This window comes from Anser anser, assembly GCF_964211835.1.
Source record: "Anser anser genome assembly, chromosome: 1".
Classification (NCBI taxonomy): Eukaryota; Metazoa; Chordata; class Aves; order Anseriformes; family Anatidae; genus Anser; species Anser anser.
The window spans coordinates 168456163-168469649 of NC_139720.1; the positions used below are offsets into that span (position 1 = coordinate 168456163).

General features: G+C 40.8%; 1 protein-coding gene across 7 annotated transcripts in view; it reads left to right on the forward strand.

Annotated features, from left to right (window-relative positions):
* The window catches only part of TBC1D4 (TBC1 domain family member 4), a 110201-nt gene that overhangs the window by 51475 nt on the left and 45239 nt on the right, over positions 1-13487 (forward strand). For 3 of the 7 annotated variants that reach the window (XM_083819914.1, XM_083819915.1, XM_083819916.1), the window contains one exon: positions 12730-13332. In XM_083819914.1, coding sequence (XP_083676040.1) covers positions 12730-13332 — 603 coding nt within the window. Of the gene's footprint in view, positions 1-219; positions 271-4696; positions 5874-5979; positions 6571-12729; positions 13333-13487 lie in introns of those variants that run through there. The other 4 variants (XM_083819919.1, XM_083819918.1, XM_083819920.1 and 1 more) reach the window with 4 other exon arrangements.

Consider the following 13487-nt stretch of genomic DNA (forward strand, 5'->3'; position numbering starts at 1 on the left):
ATGCCAAATGTGATTTCAAAACTCCCTAGGGAATAATAAATCTAACTAGTGTTGCCTATTTCTTTCATATTTGGTATAAGCTTTGTAGTGGAGATTTCTCTTGTTCCTCTCTGAAGTACATCCGTGTCTACTGTATAGAAATGCATGGAATTGTTTTGGAAGCCCTTACAGACGTCCCAGCTGGAATGCAGAAGGCATGCGTGCAGATCCCACTACACAAGAGACTGAAGCTTGATGAGTAAGACGCAGCTCATCTTCCTAGATATGCTGGTGGGTAGCACAGAACAGATATGTTATGAGATGCTCTCACTCTTGCTGAGACAACTGTCATGACTCCTTGCTGGCTTTACAAAACAAATTTCAGCCTTGGCTTCAGTGAGAACAGGACATCCAGACATGAGCAAGAATAAATTCCAATGTAGATAATTCCCAGATAGGGGAAGCTCCCCCGGGGGAGGGAGGGGAGATGAGGGGAAGGGGGAGGAATGAAGTTCACTTCTCAGGGGAGCAATAAGCTATTCCTATTCCTGCTAATAGTCTCATGTTCACTGCTAACTCTCATCAGCAAAATGACTTTCAGTTGCAGAAAGAAGTATTTCATAATCTAGACCATCTTAAGAAAAAAATAATTAGTTTCAGCTGCTGAACGATGAAACTGGATAAAAGGGGTTTTAAATGCATCCATCCAGAGAAAAATGTCTTTTTAGAAGAACTCACACACCTAGTTCTTAAACTTAAAGTTACTTGAAGCCTGGTCTTGCTTTGATTACAGCTGAGCACGAGCAGTAATATCATAGCTGAAATGATTTAAGAAACTCCTGTGGTATTCTGAAGCGAATGGTTTCATGTTATCCTTTAAAATAACTTATTTAATGTCCTGAGAGTGCTGTTGGGTCAGTGGCAACAGCACTCTTCTCTTCTCATTCCTCCCCATGCCAGCCCAGAAATGGGTGTTCAGATTTTAGGCTAGAAACAGCCACGGTGCAGAAATTGCCACGTTATATCTAAGTATGCTTTTGCCAAGCCCTAGACATTGGGGCTCTGCTGCTCTTCTCCTGTACATGCAGGGAATATACCGTAATACATAGGTATCAAAGTAAGATGTGCTAGGAACACTAGGAAGACGAAGATGCTGTCACAGGAGGTAAAGCAGCATGGGCTTTGGTGTGCTTTAATTATCAGCAGCAATTAGTGAAGCACTACAAATGCTACTTTATCTGAGGTATATGCAAATGTTTGCCTACAGACAGAACCCCCCCCGCCCTGCCGCAGCTCCTTTCCATCTGTCTTTATTCTCTGTAGTGATCACCTGTTGTGTTTTCTTCCTTACCCAGGGACTGCCTTTATGCTGTCTCTTTCCTGATAGTTTTACTGAACACGGTTTATAAACTAAAGCAAAATGCTTTCTCACAAGCTTTTTGGGTATATATGCAAACGGTCTCCTGGGTCTTTACCCCCTTAGATTATTCAGCATGTGTATCACTATTGGAGCGAGAGTCTTGCCTTACTGTCTCTTCACTTCATCGACTTGTCTCGGAGCTTTCTGGGAAAGCATCTTCTTTTCTATTACCCCTGAGCCTGGTGAACTGGGCTTTTTTTTTTATTATTAATGGTAACTCCGTAGCTATTTTGGAATTCCTCCACGTGGAAAATATAAAACAAGCACTTGCAGCTATTAAATCTGAGCTACTTATCCATTTGACTGTCTGGATGGATTTAATTTTGAACGCCTTATCTAACTGTGTTGAACTATTTTCACAGCTAATATAAGCAGCTGATGAAATCGTAGCATTGTAACAGCTAGAGATGGACAAGATTACACTCGTGACTCCCAGTGAGAGCAGCACTTGGCGTTTTGTGGCGTTAGCTGTGTCTTCAGGCCCGGTGCTCCCTGCGTCTCTGCCTCCCCCAGGCAAGGCAGTGATCCAAGACAGTGGTGCTGGAGGAAGCCAGGTTGGGTGAAAGCTTCCTGCTCTGCCAGGCACCTGGTCTCCAAGCAATTGGGAATTTGGCCTCCGGGTCAGTAGGGCTTCTGGAGCCCCTTTTGCTGTGTTTAAGCTAGGGACGTTTGCTGTTTTCTTATCTGGGAAAAGTTAATTGTGCTACTGGTTGCTTAGGCGGTTGATACTGAGGTGAGATAATATAGTTGCTCTTGTAAACTGTGAGATTACCAGGCAAGCTGGGACTTGCACAGGTGGGCATTTTTAAACTACTAGAAACTAATGAACTTTACTTGGCAAGAGTAGAGAAACTGTTGAAAGGCTGTTAGGTTCCAGTCCATGTGTTTTTTTTTTGTGTTTTTTTTTTGTGTTTTTTTTTTCTACCAGGTGCACACTGGCTGATAAACAGTGTGCATCTGTCTTTCACGGTTTCTGAGTGAATGATCTTTCTAGCAAAGGAGCCTTGAATCAACAGTAACTTCTTATTCTGTATCTGTGCTGCAGTGTCACCTGCTGCTTGACGCTGTTTTCTATGTACACATTTCTATAAGGAGAGCTCTTTTCAATAAAGGGTTGTAGTCTGAAACCTCCTAGGACTGCAGTCAAGACTAGCTGGGAAAACATCAAGTGGGGAAAAAAACTAATTCATTGGTTTTGTGTCATTAAGGAATTTTTAACATCAGTAAGGGGATTTGTTCGTGTTACTGCAGTACCTGACTATGTCCTTGACTAGATATTTAGGCACCTGCCAGCTCTCCTAATTTTTCCCAGAGTCAAGATGAGTTACTAAACACTAGCCTTTTTTTCTTTCAGTGACACAAGGTGTCGTCTATCAGAAAATAAGTTACAAAGGTCACGTCGAATCCCTGGAAGTCAGATGCAGGTGGTCTTCAACCAGATGTGGGCTCATACTCACTCTAGGAGTCATTGTAGTATGTCATGCAGGAAGGAGTCTGTAAACTTTGATCTCTTGTTAGCTTCATAGTCAATCAATATGTTAGTTCATCTCTTTAAATAAAAGTCTTGACAGTTTCTGTCTAAAATTACTGAACGAAAAAATTCTGCTGCTTCCTTAAACATGGAGCACATGGTTGTCTTAGCACTTGCACCTTAAATCTGCTGAAATGAAATTCCCTAGCTTCTGATCTGCATTTGAAGAGTGGCCATAAATGGGCAAAATGCTTCAGTGAGCTGTCCAACTGTAGCTTTTTATTTTTATTTATTTTTATTTTTTAAGGAAATGAATGCAAAGAATGCATTAATTGTTTGGGAGGTCCACGTGACCATCTTATCTTCTCTGACAAGCTCTTTTAAAAATAGGCTATGCATTAAAAACAATGGAGATCTTAAAAAAAAAAAAAAAAAGGCAAAACACATCATCATCTTTAATAAATCTCTAGAAAATGAAGTGCCAAATTAAGTTCAAAATGCAGTTTCAGGAGTAAATCTGCTATTCATATCTTAATTTCTGCTTTCATACTTTTGAAAAACTTGGGATAAAACAGTTGGAAAGTTTTAAGTTGAATTACTACTGCAAGCAAGCTGTAATTTGCTAAATCTTTCACTGGGAACTACCTCCTGAACTTGAAAACAAACCCAAGAATACTTGTGTATGCTCAAAGTACATAGCTGCTAGGTGAATTGAGACTTACTATTCTACATATTCAGAGAACATAAGGATCCTTGTCACAGTTGTGCTTTTCTGTCCTGACACTTCCTCAGGCTGTGAAATTATTCAAGCAGGGTGTATGTGAGCTGTATCTGAAAGGTGGAAACGCATAAGTTTGACTGGCCTAAGTGCAGGAACAAAATACTGAGTGCAAGAGCCTTGCACCGTGCTGTCACTGCCATCTATTAAGGTCTTTGATATACCATGGTGGAGTGCTAGCATGCAAGTATAAAAAAAGGCATCTGTTGTCTGCTCAGGCATCCAGACAATCTTGTACCTCTTACACATTCTTCCCTGTTAAGCAACTAGATCCTCCTTCTATCGGTATCCTGCCTATTTAAATTTGGATACTTGGCAAAGAGCATCCTGTGTGCGTGTAGCATGCAGAATGTGTTAGGTGATCCACAAGTTTCCAGAAGCAAATTAGGTAACATGGTGGGTTCTCTAAGCATAAGCTTTGCAACTGGTGTAGACTTTTCTGCCCAGCGACTGCCCCGAGACTAAATAGTGCAAGTAATTCCTGGGTTGACCTCAAGTAAGATTTTAAAAAATAAAAATATTTTTTTATCTTGCCTATCTAAAAATCTCTTTGCATTTAGGCTGGTATAGCGGTGGTCTTCAGCTCTGTCTTCATCAGGAATATACAATGTCCCCAGAATATGGCATGAGGTTGAATATCGGAGTAAAATAAGTACATTGCTCTGTAGTAGTTCTTTAGAAAGAAACCTATTTTGGTCCTGAACAGTCACCTGGAAAAAAAATTATAGGCCAGAGAAGTAGGGGATGGACTGTGTTTCTTGAAAACAGAACTTTATTATGTGCAATCCATAAAGGTTTTCTTGGCTTATTCCTACGTCTTGCTGTAGGTCTCGGCTACACTCGTGAACCTGTAGAGAAGAGCAGACACATGAAAGCAGAGGCTGCCAGGGGTGAGTGTCGGCTTGAAGTTCCAAAAGCAGCCTCCACCGGATCTGTCTTTGCCAGCCCTTCCAGTTCTAGCTTCCTTGCTACTGGACTTGTTTCATGTCAGCACAGACTTGCAGCAGAGTGAATCAGAGTTGATGGCAGATGCTTATTAGTGCCTGCTGAGAACTTGACTTAGTGTTTTATAAACTGTATTTTAAGAAGCACACTAAGTGCAGGTGGGTTAGAGACATACTAAGCAATTCATCTGTTATTCTTTTCATTTATGATAGTATTTCTCTTGGCTGCGAATCCTTGTTTCAGTAAAACTGAAGATAGTTGGTATTCCCTCAGCACAAAGTCAGCTGATGGAGACGAATTCTTCTGTTCCAGTTTCTAAATATCTCTAGTGTAAACAAAGTCAACAAATCGATTGTGTGACTGCGTAAATTGAATCTCTCTGAGTTGGTCTTTTCTCTTTTTATGAGAGAGATGCATTTTTAATAGTGAATACTTCTGGCGTGTTGCCATCAGTGTGTGATGCAGCAGACTGCTATAGATTTAGATGTACAGAAGGTCTGGATGATCAGTGCTTGTACTAACTAGATGGGGCTAAAAACACTTACATCAGTGAAATTAGCAGTAAAGAGGTTTTATTCCCTCTCCCACTCCTCTTTCTGGCTGAGACAGGTTATGGATATATGAAACTTGGCTGGTATTTGGATGTGCTTATACAGAAGATAAAAACTTTGTCTCAGTGTTGAATGCTTCATATGTAGCAGGATACGATATGTGGCTTATTTCGTCTCTGTGTTTCACTGCAGTGGCTGAGTTCTCTTCTCCTGTCTTGTGGATGTGCAACTTAACGCTGGCTGGAAGGGGAGGGATGTCTGTATGGCTGCTGTACAAAAACTGTTATTATTTTCTCGCACAGCACTGTTTCCTGATCAGTAGATGTTGAACTTCCAATGAAAAGCAAAACACGGAGTATGGATTTGTAGATAGGGTCTTGTCTCTCTTTATATTCCTCTCTTTCATTTCTATTTGTTTTCAAATACATGGAGACAGAGCGTTAGTGGGCCTGTAGCTATTCAAACCCGAGCTTCCCGCCCCAAGTCAGGAAATGCCTGGCTTTGGAAGCACAACGGCTCTGCGCCGAGCCCTGCCTGTGCTGCTGCCTTCCCACGAACAGAGCCTGAGGAAATGCCTTGAATTCACCACCAGCGGATCTTTCTGCTCGCACTTCTCACAGGAATCTGTTCTCGCTTGTGATCTGGAGCGCTTGTGCTCGCTGCTCCACGCTTCGGTGGCGGTTTTGCTTGAACATGCCTCTGCTTCTGAGCTGGAACCCGCGCCAGAAGGTACCGACGGCTCAGCGCACGCGGGGTGTTCACCCTTCTCCTTTCTCGCGGCGCGTCGGAAACGGTCTGGCACGAGGGCGAGCTGGGTGGTTGGTGCTGAGCTGCTTCACTGCTTTGAAAATAATCGTCTTACTAGAAGTGCTGTCATTAAGGAGCTGGAGCTATTAGGCATGTTTTTTACATTAGGCCTTCACAGCCATGCTGATGGTTTTCAGCCTCGCGCTAAGAAGAGGAGCTCTGCTTTGTTGACAAACTCCAGGCAGAAATTTGCAATGTAGAAACTAGAAACAAACTAAAAAGAGTTGCAGCATAATGAAATTCTCTCTAGCTGTGGATATGAAAATATCCAGCAAGTGAATTTTGTTTTTCTTTGCAATATTCACAGAGTGAAAGTTTGAAGTTTCACTTTAAATTGAAAGCACTGCTGGGCAGCTATTGCTGGGTGTGTTTGTACGTTAGTCCTCCAGCAAAAACAGGGAGCTCCACCTTTGTTCGGTGAAGGCTGTTGTAAATTCAAAGGAAGTATGTTTTTTAATGCTTTAACTTCTGTCACCGCTATTCAAGACAGCGTGCAGTATCACCATGGAGATACTCTGCCTAGAGTTATGACAAAGAAAAAGCACAGAAGAAAGCTGCTAAATGCTGCAGCATGCATGATTTAGTAGGCTTGATAGACTCTCTATTTTACAACTTCAAGGTATGGATGACAAACACCTAAGTTTCTTGTTCTTTTTAAAGGAGGGTTGATAAAGTTGGAATTTATTTTAGCAAAAATCTAGTTGCATGACATGAGAAGACTTGATAAGAAAGTTTCAATTTGGTGTTAAATATTTTCACATGGTCTTTTACTGACTTTTTCATCTGACTCTATAGAACCAAAGGTTGCATTAGTTCTGTCAATTTAACTGATGTTTCCAACAGAAAAAAGAATACACTTCTGTGTTGAACATAGTTATGCTTCTTGATATATAGTGGAATGTTTTTTGGCTGTAGTGTACTCATGCACTTTGAACAGTGTACTGTTTATGCTTGAGGAAGGTATTTGTTCTCCTTCCATGACCCACTTGTAGGCCTAGTCACAAGGGACAGGGTAGGGTGGAGCTCATGAACTGCAGAGGTGGAATTATAGGAAGATAATATTAATATAGGACATATTAATGTGTATTTTTTCCAGGGTTAAGTGTTGCAGCGTTATTCCAATCTAGCTGGCCAAATAGCTGATGCACTGCAGTAGCTCTAAGGTCTATAACCAATGTTGTGGGTACAAAGTACAAATGGAATAGGCTGGAGGACCGTTTGGCTAAAATTGATGCAGTTACTAGTTTCAGCTTACCAAAACTCTACAGCCTAGTAAACAGAGTTAGAGAGAGTTTAACTCCTATCACTCTTTAATTCTTATGTTCAGAGCTGAATCTTACTGTAGGTGATGCAGAACTTGGCTAGTGACATCCGTTCTGATTTGAGCACAGCTGACATCCCTTATTGAATCACCACATATTGAATCAGATCTAACTAGGTAAAGAATAATTTACACAATTTTAGGCTACTCAAATATGCCTGATAACTGATTTAATTTGGATTCCAAAGCGGCATTTTCCCTAATTAGGCTTATTAGATCTATCGTGTTTCCCTAGAGTGAAATGTTGCCTCCTTAATGTCATTATGGAGCTCTTCTTACTTGCTTCTCACCTTTGTTTTTGCTGAACCAGGTTTTGGAGGCAGTGCTGCCCACACTGAAAACCTTTGCGGGGTTTCTGGTACAGGCCCTGAAGAAGGACTTCTGCTCTTCTGTGTCCTCTTGGCTCTAAAACATTGCTAAAGAGTCACTCTCAACTGTTAGCCTTGGAAAACTTCTCAGTGCCTCAGATATAATCTCAATAATTCCACTAAATTACTGAGATTTAAGATTAATAACTATGAGCACTCTTTCAAGACTGTTAGAGTTCAAGTGCCACTGCTGTCTCCTGATAGATGTGTACGTCTCTCAGCATCCTGAAAGGAAGGAAAGCTCATCTGATACTCACATGTCCATTTTGCCTGGTATCAGTTTATTAGTACTTGATAAGAGTTTAGTGTGCCTTCAGCTATTTAAGCATGAGATCACTGCTGTGGCAGAGAAAGCTCTGTCTGTGTGCTGTTACAACGTAAACAAAAAGTAAATGTTTTGTCTAGTTTCTTTATCTAGATAATACACCATATCTACCTAGCTCTTTATGAAGCTTGTCAGGACTTCTGTTTGTTTTCTGACAAATTTTCTCGTTTTTAAATTGCCTGGTGATGCATGTGCTCCATGGTTTCTTCCTCTTTCTAAGGACCTTGTATCTTCTGTTTCAGGAGCTCCTCCTCTTCTTCTGTTAACATTTTAAAGTGAAAAGCTAATGAACTTTTTACATTATGTGGTCAATGAATACCTTGTATTGTACAATTAACATTTGGAATGACGGCTTAAGATGATTATAATGTTAATTTGTATAGACGGGAATACGTCTGTCCGTCTGTCTCTAACAAGCTTTCATTGTCTTCTTACTGTACTTTTTTTTTTTTTTATTGCCTCCTACTTCATGTAATAGTCCGCTACTCCTCATCAGTCTAGGGAAATTTCCTGAATGATAAACACAGGCATGTTGCTTCTGGTTCCTCCTCCTGTCTTGAGAACCACTGTCCCAGCAAGGCCTATCAAGCCATTAGCTTTCAGCCTGAGAAGCCCTCGGCGACTCCCTCTGGGACGTAGCCATCTTCTCCTTCTCTGCCTAGTGATATTTGGAAAAAGGTGGTAGGCCCTGAGACTGTGGGACTTGTAGAGAATCAACTCTTGCATTTTTCCAGGACTAGCTCCACTGGGTTTGTTGGGGCTGGAAGTATGCCTTTCACCCTGCAAATACACTGCCTATCCACTTCTACGCCAGTCTCCCAGCTTGAAGGAACTTTCCTCAAGGTTTAATGACAAAAATTCTGAGTATGTTAGATTAGTTGTTTAAGTCTTTTAAACATTTATTTTGTTTGTATATTGGTAAATGCCAAAAAACTATTTATGTGATAACTTGTTTAAACTTTTTGCTCTGCTATAATTGCTGGTAGTTTATATCCAGGAAGATCTGCAATGACCCCATGGGCTTAAGGAATAAGAATCCCATTTTTCCCCTTTGCCTGCCTAATTTCATGGGTCTGCTGCAGGGAATTACTAGAAATTCGAAACACGTTAATAAGTTTTGAACATTTTAGTAATTTATCTTCTAAATGTTACTAAACTGATTTCTGAAAATACTTAAGCGGTTTCATCCTGTTAATTTGCTATTTTTAATGTCCATTCTGCTTACTCTCTCGTCTAACTTTGCCCTGCAATTTCAACATTAATAGCTAATAAGCTAATATCTAAATCCAAAAAAGGTTACACAACTTTGATGGTGAAACTCTTGTGACTGAGGCTTCTTGATATGTAGAGGAGCAAAATGCAAAAAACAAACAAAAAAATCCATATACTGAATAAATATTTAAAAAGCCGTGTTGGAGTGGTTGCCACCCTTGATAATTTTGTAACTTTTCCTGTATTTTGCATTTCAGGAAAACACAGATGCAAACTCTTGTTTAGATTCCACTTGACTGCAGTTATGGTGTTTTCCCAAAGTCAAAACATTAAATGAAAATATTTTAATCTGATAAGGGTCAAGTCTCAGCAAATGGCAGTGACACTTGGTTCTTGACAGGTAACACGGTCCTGGAAGGGAAGAAGGTCAGATCTAACAATATAAGTTGGCACATCAATCATTGGGCACATCAGCATTGGGATACTGTTATTCTTTTACTTTGAAGACAGTAAAATCCACATGTATAACTACACTATGAGCTGAAAACTCTGCACTAATGCTAGGATCCCTCTATGTTGAAATGAAAATACTTTGGCTGTCCATGTCGTAGGTAGAAGTAAAAGCAATAGAGGGATCAGGTATCATGAAATAATAATTATGGCTCACATACTAATGATTTGTAGGAGTGTTGCCAGCAGATCAAGAGAGGTGATCCTTCCCCTCTACTCAGCGAGTCCAGAGGAGGGCTACGAAGATGATTAGAGGACTGGAGCATCTGTTGTACAAGGACAGGCCGAGAGAGCTGGGCCTGTTCAGCCTAGAAAAGAGAAGACTGAGGGGGGACCTCGTCAATGTGTATAAATATCTGAGGCGAGGGTGTTGAGAGGATGGAGCTGGTCTCTTTTCAGTTGTGTCCAGCGACAGGACGAGAGGCAAAGGGCACAAACAAAAGCACAGGAGATTCTGGCTGAATATGAGGGGGCACTTCTTTACTGTGAGGGTGACAGAGCACTGGAACAGGTTGCCCAGAGAGATTGTGGGGTCTCCTTCTCTGGAGATATTCAAAACCCACCTGGATGCCATCCTGTGCAATGTGCTGTAGGTGTACCCCCTGCTTGGTAGAGGGGTTGGACCAGATGATCTTCAGAGGTCCTTTCCAACCTCAGCCATTCTGTGATTCTGTGATTGAAGAGTATTCATGATGTAGAAAAGACAAATAAAACCAAGTGGTACACAGCAGGATGGTAGTGTTTTTTGTTTTTGTTTTTTTTTTTTTCTTTTTTACTACATAAAATTCCATGTTTGTATCTGTGTGGGAGATCCTCAGGAAAAGAGGGGATAGGGAATCCTACTGTGGTATAGGTGCAAGTCTCTTGTCCCCGGCCTTTTTGGATGTTTGTTGGCAGATGAGGTAGGGATAGGATGCATAAGGAGGCTCTCAGGTATTATTTGTAAGACTTCAGAATTTCTTCTCTGGTCTCTATTGTGGAATTTACGAGCAAGTGACAAAACCCAGTTATTGGAGTGGTAGTCATGGCATGCTTTTAAAAAATCCAAATAGCTGAATGAAGAGCTGGCATTGCTTAATCCAGTTGACTGCAGGGAAGATTTGTTTTTGAATAGAATTATTATTTGTCACTGTACTTTGAATAAAATAAGTAAATTGTACTGTATCACATTTTGGATTTGAAAAAGGGAAATTTAATTAAAATTCAGCAAGCTTGTGAACTATGCTAAAATCAAGAGCTAAGGGATTTAAACTCTAGAGTGTCTTTAAGCACAAACCATTGAAAGAATGAGAAGAAAAATGATCAGTGAAAAAGATGTATCTCAGAAGATGAATCAGCATGAGATTTGTCTAAGTCCAGCTGAGCTGAACAATGGTAAATGGTAATGCTGGACAGTGGGTAATGGTAAAGCAGCCGTTAGTGAGAACGAGTAAAAAGATTAAGTACAGTCCACTGCCTGCACCATATCAAGCCTAACTTTTGGCCTCGTTGAAAACTGAGATGATGATGTCTATAGGGACGAAAGCCAAATGGTCAGTAGAACATAGAGTAATTGAACTTTATTTTGAAGCAAATGAAGTAGAAGCAGGTTTGAGTTGAGGAGAAGTGTGTAATGGGATATAGGGGTTAAGACAAGGTAATTTTCTACTATGACTTGCAAAAGTATTAGCTTATAAGATCACTGCCTTATTAGCAAGTTCCAGATGGTATCGTGACTGGAAGAAAAAGATACTGTAGGAAACATGGTTTATTTACTAAGGTGTGACTTCAGCGTTACCTTCTCTTTTTTTTTTTTCTTTTTTTCCAAAACTTTGAAAGACATTTTCAAATATTATACAAGTGAGGGAAGGCTGTATGGTGTACAACATACACTATTTATTGATTGTTGGATTAGGTGAGCGTTGAGAACTGACTTATTTTGTGGTGAAACTAGGGTAGATATCATCCCTTGATCTTATTGTAACTAGCAGCCTTCCAAATGTGTGTGCCATGATGCCATTCATTATTTTGTCTGCCAGAGGTGAGACCTGGGTTAAGCAGAGGTGGATACTGTTGAAAGAGGAACTAGAATCACTCTGGTCACCTGTCAGTAGCGTTGGATGAGTCTTGGCTTTTTTCAGCGAAGGCAAAATGAAAAAGGAGCTTGTATATTAAATATGCTGATACTGAAGGCAGACATCCTTCAAAGTGATTGGGATAAAGTGGAGGAAGAGCCTCGTGGCCTTAAAAGACTGGGTGATACAGGTCCGAAATGGAGAGTTTCTGCTACAGTGATGTGCAGTTTGGCCTTACAGAGCATAGCAGGAAGCTGTAGGCAAGAACGATGGTGGAACGATGGGGAAGAGAGATCTGGGTGTTCTTAATTGTGTGATGACTGAGACAGCAGGGAAATGAGACCCTAAAGTAAGCTCTGTCATAGGATGGACTAGGTAAAGCTTTTGTAGTGGATAATAAACGAGAGCTAATGCTGTCATGTACATGCTCTCTCAGATGTACGTGGTACTTCTGTAACATTTCCGTATGCTTGCTGTCTGTATTACAAAATTGCAAGTTGAAACTGATGGGCATTACTGGTCTCTCTCCATGCACAAAATGTGGTTTCCGCAGCTGTCCTAAGAACAGAATGTCTGGCTCTGCAAAATGAATGTAAAGAAACAATGATGGCCCTCTGCAAAACACATCCGCGAGAGACACTGATGTAGGAAGAGGGCTGCAAAAGAGAGAAGGCAGTATAAGTAAAAGGAAAAAATATGTAAACATTTGTCAGTAGACTCTAAGCTCATTGCTCTGGTCATTTAAAACCTTACATTCTAAAACAATTTATAGTATTTTTACTGAAACTTTTTTGCTTTGTTCCTACTTCATTCTAAATTTTGCACAGGCGATTTCTGTACTATGTTTATATTGTCAGCCAAGAAGCCAGTGCACTGTACTGAAGAAATAACCTGTGAGAATATTTACAGTAACATTTTTTTGGGGGGGATACCACTGTCTATTATCTCATTTGTGTCTGCTAAAGGGATCTTTTAATCTATCCCTTAGGTTCCTGATGTCATCAGCAGCATAAGACAAGTCTCCAAAGCAGCACTGAAAGAAGATGCCAAACCAAGTAAAGATAGTGAAGATGCCTTCTATAACTCTCAAAAATTTGAGGTCTTGTACTGTGGAAAGGTGACGGTGGCTCACAAGAAGGCTCCCTCGTCATTAATTGATGATTGCATTGAGAAATTCAGCCTTCATGAGCGTCAGCGCCTGAAACTATTAAATGAACAGCGGAATAATGAGTCAAGTTTGGACTTACCCCTGTGTGAAGGAAACGTGCCATCTTCTCCATTGGATAGCCCATTTGAGGAGCTGGAGAGCCCAAATAACACCACAGGACATGCCGCGATGTTTACAATTGGCAGCCAGACCAACTTGACCAACCTGGCCAGCACACGTGGCTCATTTCCAGAGCGAATTTTAGAGGACTCTGGCTTTGATGAGCAGCAGGAGTTTCGTTCCCGGTGCAGCAGTGTCACTGCAGTTATGCAAAGAAGGGTTCATGATGCAAACCTGAAAATACAGCCACGCAGAAGACATGCAAGTGCACCCAGTCATGTTCAGCCCTCTGATTCTGAGAAGAACAGGACAATGTTGTTTCAGGTGTGTCCTAGGATGAGCGATTTCATGTTGGTTTTGTACAACATCTTCACCTGTGCAGTTTGAGGCTGAGACAAGTCCTGTAAGACTTATCTTCCATGGATTATTTTATATCTTATTTTAGCGTGGATTCAGTATAGTTTCATGATTTGTCAGAA